Source organism: Carassius gibelio, chromosome A13 (assembly GCF_023724105.1).
Source record: "Carassius gibelio isolate Cgi1373 ecotype wild population from Czech Republic chromosome A13, carGib1.2-hapl.c, whole genome shotgun sequence".
In the NCBI taxonomy this organism is placed as follows: Eukaryota; Metazoa; Chordata; class Actinopteri; order Cypriniformes; family Cyprinidae; genus Carassius; species Carassius gibelio.
Window position 1 is genome coordinate 499,761 of NC_068383.1, and position 26,177 is coordinate 525,937.

Consider the following 26,177-nt stretch of genomic DNA (forward strand, 5'->3'; position numbering starts at 1 on the left):
TGCAAGACTCTGTGGGTGATTCAGATTTCTCTTGGCACAGTGAAGACTTAGAAGACTTACAATTGTCAGACAGGTTGCTCACGTGACCTCTACATCATCAAGCTCAGTTTGAGTCTACGCAGTACGCTCGACCCCCAGGAAGTGTGTGCTTCTAATTGACTTCACTTGTCTCTATTGAATCCAATGGGGTCGCTGTGTCCATTTCTTTTACTGACTATGCACTTCACAGACCGTTGTGTAAACAAAGAACTGCTTGTAGCCAAAGCTAAGTCCTTTACCTCAACTGCAAGCAGTCAGCATCTCACTGACACTTAGACCCCTCTCTCTCTTTCTCCTCCTTCTCGCTCTTGGTTTCACTTCATGTTTATGCTATCACCTTCTCTTTGATTTTATCATCATTAATTTAACTTTGTTTAGCATGAATGTACCAATTCAGCTAAGTTTTTTTCTCTTTTCTGTTTTTGATTAGTTTTGTGAAGTGTTAATAAAAATTCTGTGCACAAATTACATGAGTTTCTGGATCCGTCATCGCCTGTAAATAATGTCTCTTTTATGATCTGATCTATAGCCACATGCTCTAATGCATTAGTACTGCAAGAAAGTAGTTTTCAATGGCCACAAAAATATCCTTTCTTAGAGATTTGAAATTACAGGTAAATAATTGTAATTATAATTAATCTGAATTATTTTTAAACATTTGCCTTTTGAGCTAATTTGCTGCATTTGCAATAGGATTCAGTTTACGGTATTTATTCATTTCTGTGGTGTCCACTGGACAACAACAAATTCATCGGTGTTAAGGCTTAATTATTTTGTAGATTATCAAGGCACACATGATCAAGAGTATGAAAATGACAGATGTAATGATAGACAATTATAGATGTAATCTAGGATTGTAACATTTGCTATGTTACGGTTATGAGACCTACCAGCATCAGTAGCGTCACTTCACTGCCATTCACAAATCTCCTGTGGCATGTCTGTTGTGTGCATAATTCTTAATCTCTGAAGTAGCAGGTCATAACATGAGGAATCAACACATCTTTGGGAGGACTGAGATAAGCTGTGATGTTGTTGCCTAACTGACCAACGCAGCACATTTCAAGTCAAACATGACATCAAAAACCAATGCCATTACCTATTAAAACATTTCAGTATTTTTTTATTTAACATTATATTTTTTTTATCTTAGTATTTGTGAAAATGAGTATGATTATTTTGTTACAAAATGCTACATAAATGTTAATATTCTTTTTAATATGCCAATTAATATTTAGCAAGCTTTCTTCAGGTCTTTATTACTTCATTAAAAGTTTACTTTAAAATACTTTATATTTATTTTTTTAAGTAAAATGATCTCCAACCTAAACCACAAAGATCACAAGGTAATGCTAGTGGTTTCTGATGACAATATGCTGTTTTTGTGGATCATAAACATTTTAAACTTAAATATAAAGTTTTGTAAATGTCCCCCATTCTTTAAAATTAATTTATCTAAAAAATAAATGAAACCTCTTTATGCAGATCAGACAAAATAAATAATGTGTCATCATATAAATCATTATTTTAATAAGAGTAAATTCACACTTTACACAACAATTTATATTGAAACATATTCACAAAGTATCTTTATTGATGAAAAACCAATTTGTACTTTTCTGTAAGAATCTTTAGGTTAATCTGAAATAGCACTCTTCTTGGGCAGCCCATCAGCTCCTAACAAATGATGGTTTGGATCCTTCACCACACATGGCCCAGGACCAGCCTAAAATACATAATGCAGCAATTATGGTAAACAGGTTGTACATAAAACATTCTTTCCTGACACAGAATTCAAAATAGTCAGTGTTGGACAAGTTTCTTCCAAATTGAAATACATTCTATATATTACTAATATATTACTATATATTACAACGTACGGTTCGTTGGACTAATTAATTATATTTGGAAAAAAAGAAAAGAAAAAGAGAAATATAATGATATGCGTTCAACAAGGTAGCCCAATAACCCAAACGACATAACAGGCAACGCCCCTGGCACTCCCGAAGGAGAAAAAAACACCAACTTATAGTTGTATGTTTATGTTAGGCTACTCAGTCAGGCTCTCGCTCACTCAGTACGTGCTGAAGGCTCGTTGCAAAATGGCCAATGCGTTTAACAGACCAGAAATAGAAGATCCTCCAATAACCAACAGGTCTGGTGTTTGGGTGCACTTTTGATTCCCTTTAAGCTATAATGGTGATGGCAAGAGAGTGGTGGATAAAAAAACAATGGTATGTCGCATCTGCTACATGACAATAGGGTACACCAGCGGGAATACAAAAAAAAAAAAAAAAAAATAAAAAAAATAAAAACACCAGCGGGAATACTTGAAACATGTCAACTCATTTACGCCGACATCACCTTATTGTGTCAGTAGCCTATCTGGGAAAAGACAAAAAAAAAAGGAGAAACATACACGCAACAAACTATCCCCGCAGCATTTAGACACCGGTACACCATTATAGCTTACAGGGAATCCAAAGTGCACCCAAACACCAGACCTGTTGGTTATTGGAGGATCTTCTATTTCTGGTCTGTTAAATGCATTAGACATTTTGCAACGAGCCTTCAGCGCGTGCTGAGTGAGCGAGCGCCTAAGGGGCCGTTCACATATCGTGCCTAAAAATGCATGGAAAACGCTAGGCACGTCTTTCTCCTCCTTTCCAAAGCGCTCGGTCAGAAGCGCTCCTGAGGTGTCTGTCTTTGCTAAGCAACAATGACGTGCTCTCTCCATGAGACGCGGAAATTTCAGCAAAGGATAAATGGATTTGCAGCTCTAAAAATTGCTTGCAGTAGCTCTGCTACTAAATTTATTTCAAAATTGCAATCCATATACAACTATGATCAGCTGTTCCTTCATCTTGGCTTGCATTGAGTTTTCAACGTTGTTACGGGAAAGGATGAAGCTGATTGGTTAGTTCTTGTCACATGACCCGCGGTGCGCCTGCGACTCTCTGAAAAGTTGAGGTTTTTACATTTTGCTGTATCTAAAACGTACCGAACCGAACCGTGACATCAGTGTATCGTATCGAACCGAACCGTGAATTTTGTGAACCGTTACACCCCTAACTATTGCATAAAAATATAAAAGAATATTTAGATAACGGTATGTAGGTTTACATTAAAGTTATGTTGTAATTTAGGTTAAACACAGATAAGCACAAACCGCGTTATTACATTCAGAAATAATACTGGTAAATAAAACAGAATAATATAATGTACAAATAATAAACACAATAGCTAGCCTATAGGCTATTTTGAAACAGTATTCAGAGCAAAACAAAAATGAAAAATATAAGTTGCTAAGCAAGCCAAAACAAATTTAAATAAATGGCGCAGTTCTCACGCAGCCTACCTTTCTCATTCAGCACGAATCCAATTAAATGTTTCCATATTCGAAGAATTTAAATGCTAAACTATTATTTATTATGTAAACCAGGCTTTGTACTTAACATGCTTTCCGAAAAAAAAACAAAAAAAAAAACATCCTCTTCACATGAAAAAAATACAAAATAAAATCCTATTATTCTCACACGAAAAAGAACAAAATCTGTAACAGATGAATGGCACGGATTGTACCGCAGACTATTAAATTAACCAGCAGCCTATAGCTATATGTTTGGTTTATTGTTTTATTCTGATAATTAACAGACTGCAATGTTGCATGTGTTTTATGAGGCACTGGATGGCGAGATCGAATAGCAAATATATATATTTTTAAATAAAAAAATATGTATTTTTTTTATTTTGTTAATCAGTTAATTACTTAAAGCTGCGGTAGGTAGGCTAAAAACACGGTTTGGAAAATGGATTCATGGTGCACACGTTTACTATATACATTTTTCTACATTTTGAACACAAACAAAGTTATGGACCGCAGCTCTGATTGGTTGTTCTTTACCGGGAGCGGATGAATTTCTGCAAATGGCAATAGGACCACTGGGAGGAGCCAGAGGGGCTTGATTTTTTCACAGATTATCTGTCTCATATTCTACTGTCAGGACATAATGACAGGTTTAACAAATATGTAAAAAATATATTTTTACAAAAGTTACCTACTGCAGCTTTAAGTCCAATATATTTAGTGTACATGCATTCATACCAAAAATGTTCAAACAATAAATGCCATTTTGGCACTTTTTGATGTGGTGACAGATTGCTGTATAAATGCCTCAGTTCAAATGGCAGCGCGATCATCTCTTCCACTTTACTACTAGCTTTTAATGCAAAATAAACATGTATGCCTCAGGTAATTGCTCAGTCAGTATAAACTGATACAAATACTGTTCAGTTTCTTGCACAGACCGATCGTTTTGTGTCTTTGTACATAAATGTATCATCACAAGCTGCAGGGTTTAATTTGGTTTTGTTTGTGCATGTTTTTTTTTTTTTTTACTGTATGTTTTAGCCATGGTTTCCATTAACCTCCATTATAAGACTGACAGACTCAATGGTTTGTGTAAAAAATCTTTGTTTGTGTTCTAATGAAGAAACAAAGTCACCTACATCTTAGGTGCCCCGGGGGTAAATAGATAAACATAAAATTTTTGGGTGTGGCTTTGTGCAGCTTGTCAGGGAACAATGGCTCTGTGTAGTAAATGCTGCTCCATGTGAAAGCACGCACGTGATGGAGATATACCGTGCAGCCCTAATATATTTCAATAACAAATAGAATTTTTATGATTTCGAAGTTAATTTAAAAACTGCATTATGTTCATATATATATTCAATTGAGAGTTACTTGTTATTTAAAAATGAATATTAATTAAATTTAAGTTTGGGCTCTTTTGTTAACTGTAACCTTATAGTAGGCCTAATGTAAAAGGGCTCACTGTAGTTTAGAGCATATAAACAGAGGTAGATTTTTATCCCTAAGAAAATTATAATTATAACTGAATTTATATTTAAAAAAAAAGAGCACTTTGTTCAGTAAACCACTCTTCAATTTATTTTTCCTTGCAGTAACGAAACTGTACCGAACCATGACATCAAAACTGAAGTACACTTTATATAAAGTGGCCTTAACTGACATTTACTTACATTAAAAAAAAATAATAATAATTGTACTTATTGTGTTCATATTGTATTGATAAACACTTTTGCTGCTATTGAAGTGGGAAACAGGTAAGGTTAGGGACAAGTTTGGTGGTATGGGCAGGTTTAAGAGTGGGTTAAGGTGTAAGGGATGGGTCAATAGTGTTATTATAAATGTAATTATGAAATTAATGACAGATGTAATTACATGCTTGTATTTTTTAAATGTAAGTACAATATAAAAACATGTATTTACACATTAAGTGCATTGTACCAAATTATTAATTTAAATGTAAGTACATAGTAGTTGAGGCCACTTAATATAAAGGGGGAGAAATACATTTCTGTAGTATCGTTACTTTTGAAGCGCGTCACTCCCAGCACTGAAAATAGTGAGACAAAAACAAGGTCTGTGACATCCTTCCATGCTCAATACAGAACAAGATGATGACATATGAATGTGCTTTACAGTTAATGAAATACACATAGCAGCCATTTTCAGACAATTACCTTAGTGCTGATTATATAGCGTATACCCTTGGGTGTGGGCTCCATATTAATGTCTCTCTTTAACTCCTCAGAAAGGTCAGCTGAACAAACAGGAAGACCTTTGACAAACCTGCAAATTAAAATTTAGAGTTAGGATCATAACATGACGTGCCTGTGCTCTGTGAGAGCTGCAAAATTAGTTTTTAAATTAAAACTAACAGCAGGCCTGATTTCTAACTTACTCTTCTCCATTGACTTCCGGGGGAAAGAAATGACGGACCACCTGTACAAACTCTGGCAAGTGGTCTTGCAAGGTGTAAATAACAGCGTTAGGACCAGCATCAAAGGTGTATGCCACCTGAAACAATCCAAAAGGTGCAAATACATCAATCCATTTACATCAAGGCATAATAGTATGCTATACGATTTAAGAAAGAGATCGAATAGACTTAGTATTCAATACAGATGCAACAATGTATCAGCTGCCAATATTAAATCAACACATTTGTATCAATTTGAAATCATTGGCATATTGACTTAAATAATGAAAAAGGCCAATATAACAATTTATTATTAATTGCATAAAGACGCTGATTTATTAATTAATGTGTGCTGCATAAGCCATCATTTTTCTTTGGGTAAAACAATTAAATACTTGCCAAAGCAAAATGAAATGTGTATAAAATATATGTAGGGCTTGGCAATAAGGACTGCCTGATGACTTTAGCGTAAATGGTGGTTGGGCCTAGGGGTGTGGCGGTACAGATATTGGTACTGAAGGGTTCACAGGGCAAATTCCAAATGGAAGTGATCATCCCTATCCCCTTGGAGTAGGGACTTTGGAGCAACCAGGTCATGTGCGTGCCATTATGTAGTAATTTGTAATGCACTGAGCAAAGGGAGCGATGTAATTTCCTCCTTATCTTCAGCTGGCATGTTCCCATGACAAATACAGCATGATGTCCATCAGTAGATTTGCTGATGGACATCAGCATAAAAAAATAAAATAATAATAATAATAAAACAGAACAAAATAATAATTATACTAATCATGCTGTATTGTCATGGGAACATACATGCTTTTATATTGTACTTATATTTAAAAAATACAAGCATGTAATTACATCTGTAATTAATTGCATAATTACATTTATAATAATACTGTTGACCCATCCCTTACACCAGGGATAGGCAACTTCGGTCCTGGAGGGCCACTGTCCTGCAGATTTTAGCTCAAACCCTAATTAAACACACCTGAACAAGGTAATCAGTGTTTTCGGGATTACTAGATAGATACAGGCAGGTGAGTTTTTATGAGGGCTGAAGCTAAACTCTGCAGGATAGTGGCGCTCCAGGACCGGAGTTGCCTATACCTAAACCTGCCCATACCACCAAACTTGTCCCTAACCTTACCTGTTTCCCACAAAGTACAATTGTACTTTTTTTATGTAAGTAAATGTCAGTTAAGGCCACTTTATATAAATTGGGACCATTTCCTTTTGCTGGAATACGATGAATTGAAAATCAACAAAACCAGTCTTAAGTCACTGGGCCAGAAAAGACATTGTATGGAGTCAAAATTATTGATTTATCTTTTACGCCAAAAATTCTTAGGATATTTAGTAAAGATCATGTTCCATGAATACATTTTGCAAATGTCCTACACTAAATATATCAAGACTTCATTTTTTATGAAAAATGCATTGCTAAGAACTAGGGGTGTCCCCGACTAAGGATTTTCATAATCGGAATTTTAGAATCTTGCTGATATTTGACTGATAGTCGAATCATATGTTTGGTTGGCGGGCCAAAATACATTAACAAGAGTCAAGTCACACAATTCAATTCAATTCAAGTTTATTTGTATAGCGCTTTTACAATACAAATTGTTACAAAGCAACTTTACAGAAAATTATGTTTCTACAATATTTAGTAGTAGCTAGTAGTTTGTGCACATTTGACAGGATTTTAGAAAAAATAATAATAATAATACAAGACGTAGTCACATTCGACTAACATCATTACTGATGTTAACACAGGGAAAATTTGTAATGAACACCTTGCAGATATAAACGGGGTAAATAATGTTTTATAGGTATTTTTTTACAGCGTTTAAGTGCCGTTTATATGAACGAGTCTCTCCCTCTCTGCCGTGTGCTCGCTACACGGTTTGCATACGCACTTTTGCTCGCTCGCTCGCTCTAGATTCGCAGGAGATATTAACTAATTTCCAGGCATCATAATATTACAAAAGGCAATTGTAATATTTTTTTATTACTATTTTGGTATGATGAACATTCACCCGCCAGTGTGGCGGATAGCCTTTTGAGATTTACTAACCTGTTAAAGGGGACCCTCTTCAGAGACCTCCCTGTAAACTTTCCTTTGTTTTTGCAATCAGCCTGTGTTTCAGTTTAAAGAGACTAATTATTTCTGCATAACCTGCAGCTACTTGAGTTCCAGTTTGAACAAGCTTGTGTCACCGCTCTCTCAATAAACTGTCTTTCATTTGCATTTGGATCCTATCTCTTCAGTACTACAGTGGAAACGTAAAACTGCATTTTTTTATCTTAAAAATATATCTTAATTAGGGATGTCCATTTTAACCGGTTAACCGACCATTAAGAATATACGCTCTGAATATAAAAAACTTGTTTTTCTATAAAGAGAAAAAAAAGTCTCTTAAAAGTTGCATTTTTATTATTTCATTCAGGCCTAATATTATAATACATATAATACAAACATTATAATAAACACTGTAAACATAGTCCCCCTCACTCCACAATAAATCATTTAAATTAACAGTATTTAGAAAATAACAAAAATTAAAACTGTATAAAAAGCTATAGCAATAGGCCTATAAACAACAAGCCAAAACAAATTAATTTAGGCTAAAACTAAACTGAAACCAATTTTGGGTCTCTCATTCGAAAAAAAAACCTGTTTCCGTATTCGCTATGTATCTGAATGCCAAATTATTATTTATTAAGCTATGTACTTCACTTGTGTTCCAATATCCACGTAAAAATATCCATGTTTTATTGAGCAGTGTGTTTTTCCCCCATACGTTTGACTGACTGTATTTTATCATAATGAACAGGCTACATTGTCAAAGTGGCAAAGTTTAACTGCGTGCGCGGATGAGGCGCCAGCACAATCACTTGATTTTTTTTCCTTCTAACAGTGGAAGCAACTACTCTTTTTAGTCAAAAAGATAATCAGAATTGTAAAAGGTTTGTCTTTATTTGTGTACATTCACAATAAAAACAAATCTTTGTGCTTTTGTAAGAAGAGTAGGATGCTGCTTTCTGCCATCTGGTTTGCTTTCACGCAGCACAAAAATTAACTGAAACTCTGCATACTAGGCGACTTGTTGCACAGTTTTTCATCATTTTCTTAATTTATTAAGTAGAAATATATTTCTCATATAGGCCTGTTTATTCGTAATATTTATAGGCTATAGCTATATAGCCTTTTTTATGTTTTTATCCGCTCGCGGAAGCACTCCATGTCATGATTCTGCCCTCGTGTCCTTGATTTTTCCCTAGTCTTGAGGCCTTGTCTTTGGGCCATGTGCTTGTGTTGTCTCGTTCCCTTGCCCCGCCCCCCTTGTTAACCTAGTCGTGTCTTGATTGTCCCATCTGTGCCACCTGTCGTCTTGATTGTTTCCCCTATTTAGATCCCCTAGTGTGCTCTGTCTTTTGTCGGTTCATTGTGTTCCTCACCTGTGATTGTGATTTGTACCTGTACATCTGATGTGATTGTTTCCTCAAACTGTTCCACGTATTGCCATCCCGGAAGAAGTCTTTGTATACCGTGAGTGTTTGTTTATAGTTAGTGTTCTCCTGTCTTGAGTCTTTGTTTATCTCGTCTAGTCAGTCTATTTAGTATTTGCTGTATCTGCCCTAGTCCTGTTTTCCCCCTCGTGGGTTTTGTTTTCCCCTTTTTGTGAATAAACCCCTTGTTTTGTGATTCCCTGTCTGCACTTGAGTTCCTCCCTTACCAAAACCCTGACAGAATGAACCGACCAAGATGGAACTCAGCAGACAGGAGGCAATGCTGGATGTCATCAGCCAGCAAGCGAGATGGTTTTGAGGGTTCTCGCCTAGTGGTGTTCCGGGGGACCAGGGGAGGTCGTTCCGGAGCAAGCGGTCGAGAGGAGGAGCCACAGAGGTCCCCTCCACCTACCCAGCTGCCAACGATTCCAGAGGGTCGTATCCTGGCCGTGGCCGCTCTGGGGGATCAGGCACATCCCTCACCGAGCCCTGAGGTGCCTCCCACACCCGTCGGTCTCCCCGGGAAGCGAGGGAGACGGTTTTCGTGGGAGTCTGCCTCGGAATCGTCGGCGTCGGAGTCAGCCCTGCCAGAGACCGAACTCCCCCAACCCGTCTCTGACCCAGCGGTGACCTCTGCACCACGGCCAAGGAGGAAGAGGAGGAAGAAGGGGTCTTCCGGTCCTGCGACTTTGTCTCCTCCTGCAGTGGTGAGCGTGCCCGAGCCAGCAGCGGAGAGCGCTGGCGTGCCCGAGCCAGCAGCGGAGAGCGCTGGCGTGCCCGAGCCAGCAGCGGAGAGCGCTGGTGTGCCCGAGCCAGCAGCGGAGAGCGCTGGCGTGCCCGAGCCAGCAGCGGAGAGCGTGCCCGAGCCAGCAGCGGTGAGCGCTGGCGTGCCCGAGCCAGCAGCGGTGAGCGCTGGCATGCCCGAGCCAGCAGCGGTGAGCGCTGGCATGCCCGAGCCGGCAAGGAGAGCTGTATTCAAGTCTGCAGTCGTGAGAGCGGAGGAGAGAGCCGCGGCCGACTCTGCAGCAGAAACTCTAGTACAGTCTGTCTCCTCTCGTAAGGAGATGCCAGTTATCCTAGCTGCTAAAGCCTTCTCAGAGTATTTGTCCCGTCTTGTCCAGATTCTAGAAGCCCCAGTCAGTCCTGTCTTGTCCCCAGACCCTGTCCCCAGAAGTCCCCCGTGTCCAGCCGTTGTCCCCCGTGTCCAGCCGTTGTCCCCCCGTGTCCAGCCGTTGTCCCCCGAGCCCAGTAGATGTTGTCTCCCCGAGCCCAGTAGATGTTGTCTCCCCGAGCCCAGTAGATGTTGTCTCCCCGAGCCCAGTAGATGTGGTCCCCCCCGTGTCCTGTGGTCCCCCCGTGTCCTGTGATCCTCCCGTGTCCAGTAGATGTTGTCCCCCCGTGTCCAGCTGTCGTCTCCCCGCGTCCCGTAAGTGTTGCCCCGCGTCCTGTGACCCCTCCTGTCATGTCCTCTGTCAGTTGTCCCGAGACCCCTTCCCACCCCTCACCACCCAGACCTGCCCGGACCCCTCGTCATCAGCCTTCGTCCTGTCCTCCTAAGATTCCTACCCCACCAACCCACCCTGGTCTGTCCCCCATGAACTTTGTGGTCCCGCCTCCTCCCCTTCCCTGTTTGTTTTTTTTGATTTGTCACCCTAACCCTGCCATTGTGTACTCATGTTTGCCTTTGTTGTTATTTGTCATGTCTTGTTGGTTTGTGTCTGTGTCCCAGTCTGTCATGTCCCGTGTTTGATGTTCCCTTGAGGAGCGTCTGGAAGCCGCTCCTTAAGGGAGGGGTTCTGTCATGATTCTGCCCTCGTGTCCTTGATTTTTCCCTAGTCTTGAGGCAGGATCATGACAGACCCATGTTTTGTGTACAAGCACATGGCCTTGTCTTTGGGCCATGTGCTTGTGTTGTCTCGTTCCCTTGCCCCGCCCCCCTTGTTAACCTAGTCGTGTCTTGATTGTCCCATCTGTGCCACCTGTCGTCTTGATTGTTTCCCCTATTTAGATCCCCTAGTGTGCTCTGTCTTTTGTCGGTTCATTGTGTTCCTCACCTGTGATTGTGATTTGTACCTGTACCTCTGATGTGATTGTTTCCTCAAACTGTTCCACGTATTGCCATCCCGGAAGAAGTCTTTGTATACCGTGAGTGTTTGTTTATAGTTAGTGTTCTCCTGTCTTGAGTCTTTGTTTATCTCGTCTAGTCAGTCTATTTAGTATTTGCTGTATCTGCCCTAGTCCTGTTTTCCCCCTCGTGGGTTTTGTTTTCCCCTTTTTGTGAATAAACCCCTTGTTTTGTGATTCCCTGTCTGCACTTGAGTTCCTCCCTTACCAAAACCCTGACACTCCAGGTCCACGGTGATATGAACACCATGTGGATCCTCATGTTCTGTGATTTGCTGCTTTTTGCACATGTGAAATGAATTTCCAGGAAACAAATGTTAGTATTTTTAACACTTATTATTTCTAATTTAAAATAATCTTGTCGGTGTAACAGAAATGACTCGAACCAGACAAATTAAACTATCAGGGCTGTGTTTGAAACACGGAGCCGAATTCCTCAGGAAGTCATAAAACATTCTGTGCCACAAGTCCCAAACAAAATGAGCAACCAACTTGTTAACACAACAGCTTTCAATATTAACACCACTAGAACAATTAGTTACAATTTCAATTCGAAGAAGATAAATTTGGTCTCAAATGTGTTGTTCGTAATGGAAATGCAATGCTGGACATAACATGTGAACCCATGAGATCGAGTTAAACACTCCCATTTACTTCCCCCCACCTAGCAGAACCAGACTGAATTCCTAAGGGGGGGAAGTCTTCACCGAACATCCCTATGTCAGAGAATGACAAAGAAACTGTCTTTTGTACATATATATGGACCAAAATGAACTCCAAAATGACTTCTAAATGAATATCATTCCACCGCTTAACTCTATATTCATTTATATGTAACCCACACATTCGACTATCATGTATAATCACTTATTGTGTATGTCTTTTGATAACTATAGGATACATAGACATGTCTAGTATTGATCTAATTGAATCTGCTTGCTTGATATTGTCCTGACAATCATTTATTTGTCAAATATATCATAACCTGGTAATAGGAATCATGTCCAAAATTAGACCCTGCAAGGTAGGAAAATTCGGACCACATGCTTGGTAAGATAAACATATGATTTATGATACCCCCGAGCCAAGACAATATCTGATTGGTCAAGACAACATTTGAGGTGTGGCCAACAGGCCAGTTTAAATACTTAGGACACCATAAAATCTTGCTTTTAGTCTCTAGCTATGCTGCTGCTATTAGTAGTCATGTTGCTTTTAGTCTCTAGCTGTGCTTCTGCTATTAGCCATGTCTGTTTTTAGTTTGCTTTTAGCTTGTAGCTTTGCTACCTAGCTTTAGCTTTTAGCTTTAGCTTTAAGCCATGCTGTTTGTCATCACTATTCTTTGTGCACGGTTGCAGCGTGCTTCAGCCTGCACGCCTGCTGCTACTTAGCCACGATGAGAAGAAACACCACCTTGTCTCGTCAAACTTTATTTCTTTTCTTTTCCGTTTGAGAGTTTCGTGTTCTAAGTTAAGTTTTGTTACGTCGAGCCTCCGACGCCTGATCGTTCAACTTTAACCAGCCACACAACTGCACCTTCAGCCAACGCCCCACCACGGGCCTTCCTAAGACGCCACTTCAGCGACTACTGAACTTCCAGCCAATCAGCGACATCGGGATACCCCTTTCAACGGGATTCCTTTTTCACAGGAGACGCAAGTAACTTTACCTCCAGACTGTGACCTTTACTGGTGTATCTAATATAATTTTAATCTCACTGAGGAACTCAATGAGAGGGCTAATTACGTGATTGATGGTTGTTCATGTCTATGAAATTTAACGTATTGCTGTAAACTTGGGATTCCATATTTCCATTCTCTTAAATTCATCGTTCCCTAACTTTCAACCTTCCTGCTACTTGTGTGAATGTGTGTGTCCGTGCGTTTATGTGTTAGATTAGTTTATATGTCTTAGATTTATCTAATAAAGCCTTATTCATATTGAAAAGAGAAGTATCTTGTGTTTTGTGCTTACAAGTTAATGTCTTAAACTGCCGATCTTGTTACTGTACTAATTGATAGTGTTTTCACTATACTTTGGATATTAATATCCAGCGCAGATTTGATGTTAAAACGGCTTGTTCAGTGAATCGCAGGGCGTCTCAGTGATCAGCCGTGAAACAGTGATTCTGTTCAAATTCCCTTTAAATTATTAAATGATTCCCTTTGAGCTAAATTGACCTGTTTCCGTTACATCGGTTAGCGGTTAATAATCGGTTAATGAGCATTGATTGTCGTTTAAGAAAAATAACCAAAATGAACATCTCTAATCTTAAAGCTGAGGTAGGGAACTTTTGACGCTCTAGCGGTTAATAAACAGAACTGCTTGCGTCTTGCGGAAGAACATCGTAGCCGGAACTACTTCTCTCTGTTTATGTCTATGAAGAATCACAAAGGTACTGGGTTACTCCGCCGCGGAATCCCCGAAGCAATCTAAAATAGTCCGAATATAAACACATATTATAGGTGCACCCTAGTGATTCAGGACAAGCCAAAAACACGGTTTGGAAAATGGATTCATGGTGTACTCGCTTATTATATACAATTTTCTACATTTTGAACACAAACAAAGTTACGGACTGCAGCTCTGATTCGTTATTTTTTACCGGGAGCGATGGAGTTTCTGCAAATGGCAATAGGACCACTGGGAGGAGCCAGAGGAGCTTGATTTTTTTCACAGATAATCTGTCTCATATTCCACTGTCAGGACATAATGACAGGTTTAATAAATATGTAAAAAATATTTTTTTACAAAAGTTCCCTACAGCACCTTTAATTATGTACTATGTTCTCAATGATCTTAAGGTGATATTATTGTAATGCTTTATTGGGAGGTTGCTCTGCAACCTTAATTAACAAACTTCAACTGGTCCAAAATGCTGAAGTTCTTACTAGAACCAGGAAGTATGACCATATAAGCCTGGTTCTGGCAACTCTGCACTGGCTCCCCATTGAACAAAGAATACATTTTAAAATCTTGCTAATTACTTATGAAGTCCTGAATGCAGGGCCTAAAACTAACTTTTTGCTCCACCTGCCAATGGCCGATGACATGATAAAATTTTCGAGGCCATATTTTTTTTTTCTTTTTTTTTTACTGGCCATAAAACTCTTTTTGCAAAAATAGTCAATTACTACTGCAATAACTACATATATTTACATAATTTTTGTCCTGCTATCGAATATTTTAGTAATCGAGTCTACCAAAAATTCCATTGATTAATCGAGTAATCAGATAAAATGTGTTTTTGCTTAATTAAAGTGTGATATTAATTATGTAAGAGAAAATAAGACTCCTGGGTCTCTTAAAATTAACAACTAAGTTTCCTTTTTTAGAATTTTTTTTTATTTTATTTTTTAAATGAATATAATGCAATGCATAAATCAAAAATAAACATTTAATTATTACCCATTGTTTCTCTGTCTGTACTTGTACTGTGAACAATTACAATAAAGTTGACAGATGAATGAACTGCATTTAAGTGCCATTCAGTTGGGGTTTTAAATAAAGCATTTTCTGAGATGCACATTAAACATTAATGACTATTGTTGTGATGATCATTATTAGGAATAAGGGTAATCCAAATCGTTGTCAAACACAGCCAAGGTCAAAACCAAAAAGACAGTCCAAACAAAACAAACAAAGGAAACAAAGGAGGGAACTGAAAAAGACGGGAACCGGAACTCGGAGGACAAGAAGACTATGGAAAAACTCGGAATACGAGAAAGTTTGACACACCAAGGGTAAGGACTCCATACAAACAACAGATAAAGGCTGGAATATATATGGAGGCTAATGACAACAGACTGCCTGCACCTGGTGCAATTAACAGGAGTGCAATTACTGTGAAGACAGGACCAGACTAGAGGAATTCTAGTGCCTACGGTGAAGTGCCTAAGGGGAAGTGAGCCCACTAGTGGACACCCAGGGAAACAGAGACTAGACAGCGTGACATTACCCCCTCCTCCACGGAGCAGGTGCTGCTCCACCCGAACCCAAGAGAAAACCAAAGACACAAAGAGACCAGGAGGGTGGTGGAGCGGCTGAGGATCAGGGGGAGGGACCAGGTAGAATGGGGAAACAGAGACAAGACGACCAGGTAAAATGGGGAAACAGAGACAAGAGTGTAACACAAAACAAGGTGTCATGGAGGGTGGTGGACCGGCGGAGGATCAGGGGGAGGGACGGAGGACCAGGTCCTTAGAGGGAAACAGAACGAAAGACACAGACAAGAAACGCAGGAGGGAGGTGGACCTGCGGAGGATCAGGGGGAGGGACGGAGGGCCAGGTCCATAGGTGGAAACAGAAAGAAAGACACAGACATAAGAACAACAAAAAATAAACAAAAATACAAGTCCATGAAGGACATCACGTGACGCCCCCCAGGACCGAGCAGAAGACCACCACAACTGTGTGGTCAGGGCAGAAGCCCCCCAGGGCAGAACAGAAGACCACCATGTCCGTGTGGTCAAACCAGACACACCCAGGGCGGAGCAGAAGACCACCACATCCTTGTGGTTGAGGCAGACGGACCCCAGGGCGGAGCGGAAGACCACCACAACCGTGTGGTCTGGACGGAAGCCCCCCAAGGCGGAGCAGAAGACCACCACATCCCCAGGGCGGAACAGAAGACCACCATGTCCGTGTGGTCAAACCAGACACCCCCAGGGCGGAGCAGAAGACCACCACATCCTTGTGGTCGAGGCAGAAAGCCCCCAGGGTGGAGCAGAAGACCCCCACATCCGTGTGGCCGGAGGACAAGTCCGGTTGGGCAAGTCTGAAACATAGAACATGAACATGTTAAGGGTAACCTCCGTGGCCACAACAGGAACAGTCGGGTGCTCAGAGAGTTCGACTGAGATATGACGAGTCTCTGGAAGTTCCTCAGAGGCGAGGAGAGACTCTGGTAGTTCAGCAAACAGGTGGAACAGTTCTGGTAGTTCATCAGAAACGTGGAGAGGCTCTGGTAGTTCCACAGAGAAGTGACGAGACTCTGGTAATCCCATGGTGTTTATACTGGATTCCAGAAGATCGGTGCTGACTTGACTCTGCTCATGAAGATTATTGGTGAATTGCATTTGTTCATGAAGATCATTGGTGACTTGTATTTGTTCATGAAGATCAATGATGACTTGCCTTTGTTCATGAAGATCAGTTGTGGCTTGCCTTTGTTCAAGAAGATCACTGGTGACTTGAATTCTCCCATGAAGAACCACGGTGACTTGACTCTGTCCTTGACGATCACCAGTGACTTGACTCTGTCCTTGAAGATCACCAGTGACTAGCCTTGACTCTGGAAAGTCCATGGTGACTAACCCTGACTCTGGAGGGTACACGAGCACCTGACTCGACTCTGGAGGGTCAACTGGAAACTGACTTGACTCTGGAAAATCAACAGGCACCTGACTCGACTCTGGAAGGTCAACAAGAACTAGCCCTGACTCTGGAAGGTCGACGGTGACTAGCCCTGACTCTGGAAGGTCGACGGTGACTAACCCTGACTCTGGAAGGTCGACGGTGACTAACCCTGACTCTGGAAAAACGTCTCAGCGGCCATCTTGGGTGTTGTCGCTGAGCTGGCGGCCATCTTGCACCGTGGCACTGGGCTGGTGACCACTTTGTGCTGTGGCGCTGTGCTGGCGTCCATCTTTCCTCGTGGCGCTGGGTTGACGGCCATCTTGTGCAGTGTCGCTGGACCTGCGGCCATCATGGGCAGTTGTGCTGGGCCGGCGGCCATCCTGTGCTGTGGCGCTGGGCTGGCGGCCATCTTGCCTCATGGCGCTGAGCTGGCGGCCATCTTGTGCTGTGGTGTTGGGCTGGCTTCCATCTTGCCTCGTGGTGCTGGGTTGGTGGCCATCCTGTGCAATGGCGCTGGGTCGGCGGCCATACTGCGCAGCGGCGCTGGGTTGGTGGCCATCTTGTGCAGCGGCACTAGACTGGCGGCCATCTTGTGCAACGGCACTGGCTCGGCAGACTTGCGCCTCCTCTCCCCTCTCTGTCCACAATGGGGAGACGGCGGCTCCCATCCGAACCCAGGGTCGACGGGGGGCCACAGTGGAGAGCGATGCCGGACCTCCTCTCGACCACTCACTCCTGAGCGACCTCCCCTTGTTCCACGGAACACGACCAGGTGGGTACCCTCAAAACCATTCCCCACCCACTCATATTTCGATGAGGAAATATGAATAGACATACCTGGATCTCTTTTGGATGGAGTCTTTCTGTGACTATCGTGCACCAGAGACACACAGGGAGATAGTGAGATCCAATTGCAGGTATTTATTAGGATAAAGGGTAATCCAAATCGTTGTCAAACACAGCCAAGGTCAAAACCAAAAAGACAGTCCAAACAAAACAAACAAAGGAAACAAAGGAGAGAACTGGAAAAAGACGGGAACGGGAACGGGAACTTGGAGGACGAGAAGACTATGGAGAAACTCGGAATACGAGAAAGCTGGACACACGAAGGGTAAGGACTCCATACAAACAACAGGAAAAGACTGAAATATATAGGGAGGCTAATGACAATAGAGTGCCTGCACCTGGTGCAATAAACAGGAGTGCAATTACCGTGAAGGCAGGACCAGACTAGAGGAATTCTAGTGCCTACGGTGAAGTGCCTAAGGGGAAGTGAGCCCACTAGTGGACACCCAGGGAAACAGAGACTAGACAGTGTGACAATTGTTCAGCAGAATGTACATAGCCTACTACAAAAAAAAAAAAAAAAAAAAATCAAACAGTATTTTTTTTTAAGGTTTAATCACACAACATTTCTTCCATGTTTTATTTTTAATAGAAAATCCCCTTTGTTTACCAAAAAGTTCAGTAAATTTTCAATAATTAAAAGATAAATTAAATTAATGTTTTGTTTAAGTTACTCACATTTTTGAACATTGACTTTGTAGTGCACGATCCAAACTTACATTTTTACAATTCATGAATGAAAATATTTTGTAACATGATATTGATGTACCATTTAAATGGTTATGCAGTGTCTGATTTTAAAATGGGTTTTAAAGGATGAATTTTGAGATTTTAAGTTTTCAGTCAATATATAATTTCTGATGATTTCTAAAATGTGATGGAGAAAAAGGCAACAGATAAGTCCTTTTTTTTAAAACAAAGGTCAAAACTCCAGTTATAATTTAGATTTTTGAGGGTGCACTCTTGTCATAAATTAATGATTACTTTTCCTACATAATAAAAAAAAAAAAACATTGGTAAAATATATATTTGGGAGTCTTAGACCTTTCCAACGATATATAGTTTGTCAAGATTAGATTAGATTTAATTGTAATATAGTGAAGTAAATCTAGGCATCCCACAGAGGGGACGGGTGACAGTTTAACAGGTTTTAACCCGACTTTTATTTTGATGGGTTGGTGTACCTTTACAGTTCGGTGTATGTGATGTGACGCTAGTCACACGCGCTTCCGTGTGTTTAATGAATGAAGATGCACTTCTGCTCCATTCATTAACACAGACACACAGAACATGCAGGATTCATATTTAAATAGACTGTTCCCGGCTTAATATTTACAAATATTAGTCCATATCGTGATTTGATGTAAGTGCAATGACCTATTTTTGATTAATTCATTCAAAATTTTGCTAATTCCGTGCCATTCTGTGTTAAACTGTAAATTCCGTTTTTATGACTGAATTCCGCAATTCCCTCCGTTTTTAACATTTAATAGGCTCTGAAATAGTATATAAAAACTTTTAAGTGATTTTAAAACAAACTTCATATAAACTATATTATACTGTATATGCATAAACTACACATATTGATCTTTATTGAAGCTACAAAAGTTAATCAGCGACTAGAACAGTCCAAGGATTTATTTTTATTTTGTTATTTGATTTACATCCATCACATACTTCAAGAGGTTTCACTTCAAAATCACTTTAAAACCTAAACCATATGACATGGATCTGATACGTATCTGATTTACTCCCAACTCTTTATGGTAATTTAAATTAAATTAAATTAATGCATTTAGTAGATGCTTTTATCCAAAGCGACTTACATTGCATTCAAGCTAACAATTTTCTCCTAACGTGTTCCCTGGTATTCGAACCCCCAACCTTGCACAATGCTCTACCACTTAAGCTACAGGAACACTTAAGACTTTATAACTCTTTTAATACTACGTTTACTAAGTAACACACCAAAACTGCGCATTTTGACATAACTGTGTTTGTTTTTGTGTGCTGCGCTACTGGTGAGCTGTTTGAAGAGTCTCAGAATACAGCCGAACATGAAGCCTTTCAAACTATACTTCACTACACCATTTAGGTGGTGCAACCCCAGGTATGTGTCACCGCATTCTTGGGTCATGAAGAATAAAGAAGGGAAAACTTCTGAAATGATGCAGCAAAATCTTCTCAGGTGAAAGTTATTAGAACCGTGTATAGGGACAAGCTGGCCATCACTGCTCTGACCTTTTCAGTCCATTTGTATCCTATTATTTGATTCGCTCTTGTTATTTATGACAGAACAGGTACTGTAATCACTATGATCTTGTCCTCTGAAAATATTATTTTATTTGCTTATGACAGAAACAGTGAATCTCTTTAAAAGCTGGCTGTTGTTTTCACTTCATTGCATTGTTCTAATAAAAAATTTTACCCGCCAACTGGCGACTGATACTGTTACATGGACACGCCAACGCTGATATTTACTTGCATTTGGCGCTTGGCGAGTGTTAATTTTAGGCCCTATATGAATATTTAGCCCATATCACATTATAATCCTTCACCTCCGCTGTGATCTCAAAACCCAAAATGTATCAAAACCAACTACGGGTGGAGGATCCATATTAACCCTTTAAGACCTAGAACATTTTTGGGGCACCTGACACACCTGCACTTTTCTTAGTTTTTTAAGACCTATTCTGGCAATCAGCATCAAGTGTCATATATCATAATAAACAGGAGAACTGGAAATTTCTGTGAAGCTAATTTAAAATCCCAATTTTCCTTTTGTTTTATTTAAGAATGAATGAATTTCCATAATTTTAAGAACAATGCAAACAACCATTGGGTGTTTTTAACTGTGTACTGAAACAGAAACTCCTGAACTTTGGATTTTTTTCTTTATTTCTTTAGAATGTTCTATCTGGATGTTTTACACTTCCAGATAAAATTGTATCAGCATATAGCATTCCCAAAGCAAGTCATAGCCATTTATTACGATATTGCTATAGGCACTTTTTAGTGAAAAACAGGTCCATTTAGTTTACGCACGATATAGATGTCTCTAAAAATGTTTAGGGAGTAAAGAAAATTTAATCAGTGTTATATAATAACAAAACATAAAAAAGTGACTTTTTATGAGAAATATATTTTAATTCTGAGTATGAACAACAACAATCACAAACCATGCAGATATTTAGTGACAGAAAAACAGTCCGTGCGCTGGGGCGCATTTTTGGAATGGGTTGTCCCTTTTCTCTTAATAGGTAATGGGTGTAACGTTCAATAAACCAACCAGAGTGTCATCTCCCATTCCCTTTAAGAGCGAGATGTGCTCGCGCCATGGCGGATCACTATTTACATAGTAAAATTTGTTGGTGGAAAAGCTGAACGCTTCTCAAGCGAAGAAACCGATCTGCTTGTGCGCGAAGTTAAAGCGCGCAAGCAGATCATCTACGGGACAAACAGGAATCCACCTGTGGACCCGCCCAGAGGCGCATTTTCTACCAACGCGCTCTTTAAATAACAAAAAAATATTCAGCGCACTCTATTTTCAGCTCCTTAAAATAACAATATGCCAGCATGCCCATGGGTGCACAAATGGGTGCAAAGGCATTTGATAATTAAACGGCGCACATATCACTGAGAGCTGCTATCAGTTTTTGATTCACCTTCAGCAGATTGAAGGTTTGGGCTCTGCTGTTGTGGCAGCGGTCGGAGAGCTCTCACAGGAACAGGTCCCACAGGCTTTGGTGGTTGGGGGGCCCACCATTTTTTTGTTGATATCTGAGGGCTTGCATCGAATGAGTGAGAGTGTTTAGTCCCAGCATACACAAATTCCTCCATTTTCTGTGAGAAGCACAGAAGTGGAGATGCTGGAGAGAGGGATAATGTGTCTGGTGAGATTGGCTGTGTCTCTGGTGTTTCTTGTGGCTGTGATATGTTGTCCTGGCTTCCCTGGCTGTTTTCCAGAAAGTCATCCTTAGGTGCTGAGTCTTGTAGCTGTTTTTATACATAACAGTCTGTCTGTGTGGAGCTCTGTGGGCAGGGCTCAGCCCGGATAGTGTCCATCAGCAGTGATTGTTGTGGCTGCATGGTGTTATCAGTGTACTTGGACATGCCACCCACATGATGACACGGACCCAGTGTGTGTGTGGAATGTATTGACACAGTCTGCTGAAGGATGATGGAGGGAGAAGTAGATATTTTCCTTAAGCACTCTAGCACCAAGTTTGTTTGGGTGGAGGCCATCCGGTTTAAACAGTTGTCTATGGCCCCAGAAAAGATTGAAGTTGTTGATGAAATTCACACCTTTTATACTGCAAGATCTTCGTAGCCATGTATTCAGTCCAAGCATCCGTGAAAACATATTTGTTCCCATTGCTGGGAGTGGTCCACTGATGAATGGTAAATGGACTGCATTTATATAGCGCTTTCAACAGACCACATGGCCATCCAAAGCGCTTTACAATTTGCATCACATTAACCCATCCACTCACTCATTCACACACCGACGGCGATGTCAGCCATGCAAGGCGCCATCCAGCTTGTCGGGAGCAGCTGGGGTTAGGTGTCTTGCTCAAGGACACCTCGACACTTGGTCAGGTGGAGCCGGGGATCGAACCACCAACCTTCCGGTTTGTAGACAACCTACATGAACCACTGAGCCACTGTCGATGAGTCTTTGAATTGTTTCAAAGAGTTCACTGAAGTCCTTCTTAAGGAGGCTGATCTGATCCATGTTTTATCACATTTGAGGATTCCTCACCCGCATTCATTAATACTTCAAATCTGTTCTGAAGATGTATAGGGTGTGGTAGAAAACCAGTATTTACAAGCCTTGTCATAGTCAAATCTGGGGTAGAGGAAGCTACAGCGGCAATAAGAGAAACCCATGACAATCTGATGTGTCGTGTTCCTTTGGGTCTCGCTCCCTGTTTGTGCCCATCGATTAGTGTGGCTATCAGTTTCGGATTGTTCCTCTACACTTGGTATACACTGTTGAGATTCAGTAGATTAATGGGACACAAAAGCTGTATGCTGTGGGGGTCCATTACGACTGCTGAGTGTTCCATATGTTTTGGAAGTCCAGCAAGTAACTGTTTTTAAGAATCACAATCCTTTGTAGAAGTTTGCAGCAGTTCATGCCACAAGTAGATCCAACAGGAGGCATTTTCTCTCTCTTCTGTTTGAATGTGGGTGGGAATAAGGGTTTTTCTGTTTTTTCTTGCTCTGATCCTTGTTCTTGGAAAGGGAGTTATGGTTCAGTTAGGACTGGTAAAATTTAACTTTTGTTGGATGTCAGAAAAAGAAATAGAATAGGTCAAACACACAGAAAAGGCATAGTAGTTGGAATGTGAGAGGCATGAATCTTCCAGTGAAAAGACTTAAGGGGCCCTATTTTAACGATCTGAAACGCAAGTGTCAAAGCGCGAAGCGCAAGTAACTTTGTGGGCGGGTCTCGGCGCTGTTGCTATTTTCCCGGCGGGATAAATGGCTCTTGCGCCCGGCGCAAATCTAAAATGGGTTGGTCTGAAGTAGCTTCATTATTCATAGGTGTGGTTTGGGCGTAACGTGAAATAAACCAATCAGAGCGTCATCCAACATTCCCTTTAAAAGCAGGTGCGCAAGTTCCATTATGGATTGCTATTATTATGGCGTATTTACCAGGCGCACGCCAGGAGCGGTTCACAGCCGAGGAGACTGATGTTCTTGTAAGAGCAGTGAAAGACAGAGAAGTTGTGTTGTATGGGGATGGGAGAAACCCAACCAAAATAGCGTCGGTTAAACAGGCGTGGGAGGAAATAGCCACAATTGTTTCATCGATTTTTTTTTTCCTGGTTCTTGACGGACAAACCAATTTGTCAGATGTCCTTATACATATATGACCTCAAACAGGTCTGATCCTTAATTACTACAATTAGCCTGAATAATTTGTAAGCTAGATTTATGCCTATTTTTTCACATCTTCGTGGCACACCACAATGATTTCCGTCATCTCATGTGTTAATATTTTTTTTAAGTGTAACAATTTATAATTTGCAAAAATAACTGTTGCATCTGTGTAGATTACATGAACAAAGTGTATGCGCGTTGTGCACGCTATACATTATGGTCAAGCATGCGCCCTTAAAATAGCAGAATGAACAACGCGCAACGCGCCACTGACTTTAGACTAGGTTTTTTCTGGTCAGTGGCGCAATTGTTTAATGGAACATCAAAATAGCACCAGGGATTGTTTGCGCCGGAACACGCCTCCTTTTTTGCGCTGAACCGCCCAGGGAGCGCAAGTTCATTCACTAGTTTAGCGACGTGCTTCTGTGGAGGGAAAAGCGCGCTTTGCGCGGGTGCAAAATAGGAATGACACATGCGTCGGTGTACAAAGTCAATTGCGCTGGGTGCAAGATAGGGCCCAAGGTGTATACTCGTATTAATAAATTGCATGCTGAAATTTTATTTCTACAGAAGGCTCATATTAAACACACGAAAGGAACTGCTTAATCCTGGATGGACAGCTCAAGAAGATCAGTCAAACTTCTCTACTACTAAATAAAAGGGAGTCACGATTATAGTAAAGAAGCAAGTACCATTCATACATAAACAGACTATATCTGATAAAAATGGGAGATATGTATATCTCTGTGGTGAAATAAATTTAGTTCCTATTACACTGGTTAACCTGTATGCTCCTGTGGGGACATCCAGAACAAAGGCGAGGAGACGCTTGCTTGCAGTCAAAAAAAGTTTACTGACTCACATCTGACACTGGAGATATTAAAGTTGACCCTCCTCATGGAGGCCCCAACCAACACTCAACCCTGAGAGGCCAAGTATGCCCTTTTTAAACTCAAGGGTCAAACCATCCCAAATTATAGGAAAACCCACAAAAAGAATAATCATATACACACACATAAACAGCCACATAAACTCAATTGAAGATAAAGTTCAAAACAACATAAGATTAACATTACAAAAATACATTAAAAAACTGGACAATACATTTACATATACACACATTCAAAATAAACAATAAACTTTGAACCCCCTGCTCTGACTAGCCAGTAGACTATGCCTACATTACCCAGCATTCCATTTGATTGTATAAAATAGAAAACAGGAAGGCCGCACTTCCTCTGAAACCCTCATCCCCCACAGGAAGAAAGGTAAGGAATTAAAACTGAAACTTTGAATAAATATCTACAAAAATAACCCTTTTTGATGTCTCTTTTTCTTGACCTAATGTGCACCTTAGACCAGAAAAATAAAGCCAAAAACAAACATTCATATCAATAATATAAACCAAACGAATATAAACCAAACAAAAACACAGGGCATAGCCCAAAGATTAAAGATGACTTATGACATCTTCCCCCTCCCCCAAGCTCTCGCAAGGTAAGCAAGAGAGAAAATCAGCGGTCAAATTTTCCGACCCTGGCCAATGTCTTACAGTGAAATGGAGGGGTTGCATTGACAAACTCCAACGAGTTACACAAGCATTGGTATCTTTCATTTTATCAATCCATTGCAGTGCTTGATGATCCGTTTAAACTAAAAAGTCTCGCCCCAAAATATAGTATTTGAAAAAAATCAAGGGCCCATTTCAGTGCCAAACACTCCTTCTCAATAACAGAGTACCTTATTTCCTGAGGATACAGATTCCGACTCAAATAAGCCACAGGATGTAAATCTCCTCCCTGCTCTTGTTTCAAAACTGCTCCCAATTCTACTTCAGAAGCATCTGTCTGAAGCACAAACATTTTTTCAAAATCAGGACTCCAAAGAACAGGATTAGTCAGTAAAGCATTCCTGACATCCTGGAAAGCTAGCCTGTCCCGTTCAGTCCACTAAAACTGATTTGGACTTGACTTCCAGGTCAGATCTGTTAATGGAGCCGCCCTAGTGGCAAAATGAGGTATAAACCTCCGATACCACCCAGCTAGACCTAAAAAAGATCACATCTGCTTTTTGGTACATGGAAGTGGGCAAGACTGAATAGCTTGAATTTTCTGGATCGTACTCGTTCCGTATCTCAGGGAACCGAGGTTACGTTCGTAACCGAGTACGTTCCCTTTCGATACTTCACTCATACTGCGTATGGGGAATGATTTCAACCGTGCCGTGCCACGGTAGGGAACGACAAAAAACTTATCTTGAACACCTTGGGGTCCAGGGGATAAGTGGAGAGAGCCTGAGTCATCAAACCCTTAACGCTACACCACTTAAGAGAGAGCTAGCTCCCTGCAGGTGGCATAATGACAGCGTTTGATAGAGGCTGTCGTATCAAACCGGAAGAACCCTAGCGTGCAAGGTCGGGATGTCCAGGTTATATCTGACAAAAGTGAATGGCGAGGACCAGCCGGCCGCCTCACAGATGTCCTTGATAGAGACACCACTAGACCAGGCCCAAGAAGAGGCCATCCCTCTAGTGGAGTGCGCTCTTACTCCTATGGGGCACTCAAGGCCCATGGAGGAGTAACATAAAGCGATAGCATCGACTATCCAACGCGAGAGGCG

General features: G+C 40.8%; 1 protein-coding gene across 4 annotated transcripts in view; it reads right to left on the reverse strand.

Annotated features, from left to right (window-relative positions):
* Nucleotides 1–1,549: 1,549 nt before the first annotated feature.
* Nucleotides 1,550–26,177, reverse strand: part of mvda (mevalonate (diphospho) decarboxylase a) — a 65,407-nt gene continuing 40,779 nt past the window's right edge. For all 4 annotated transcript variants that reach the window (XM_052612333.1, XM_052612335.1, XM_052612334.1 and 1 more), the window contains 3 exons: nucleotides 5,808–5,923; nucleotides 5,587–5,695; nucleotides 1,550–1,765 (listed from right to left, as the gene is read on the reverse strand). In XM_052612333.1, coding sequence (XP_052468293.1) covers nucleotides 1,676–1,765; nucleotides 5,587–5,695; nucleotides 5,808–5,923 — 315 coding nt within the window. In that variant the 3' untranslated portion in view covers nucleotides 1,550–1,675. The remainder of the gene's footprint in view (nucleotides 1,766–5,586; nucleotides 5,696–5,807; nucleotides 5,924–26,177) is intronic.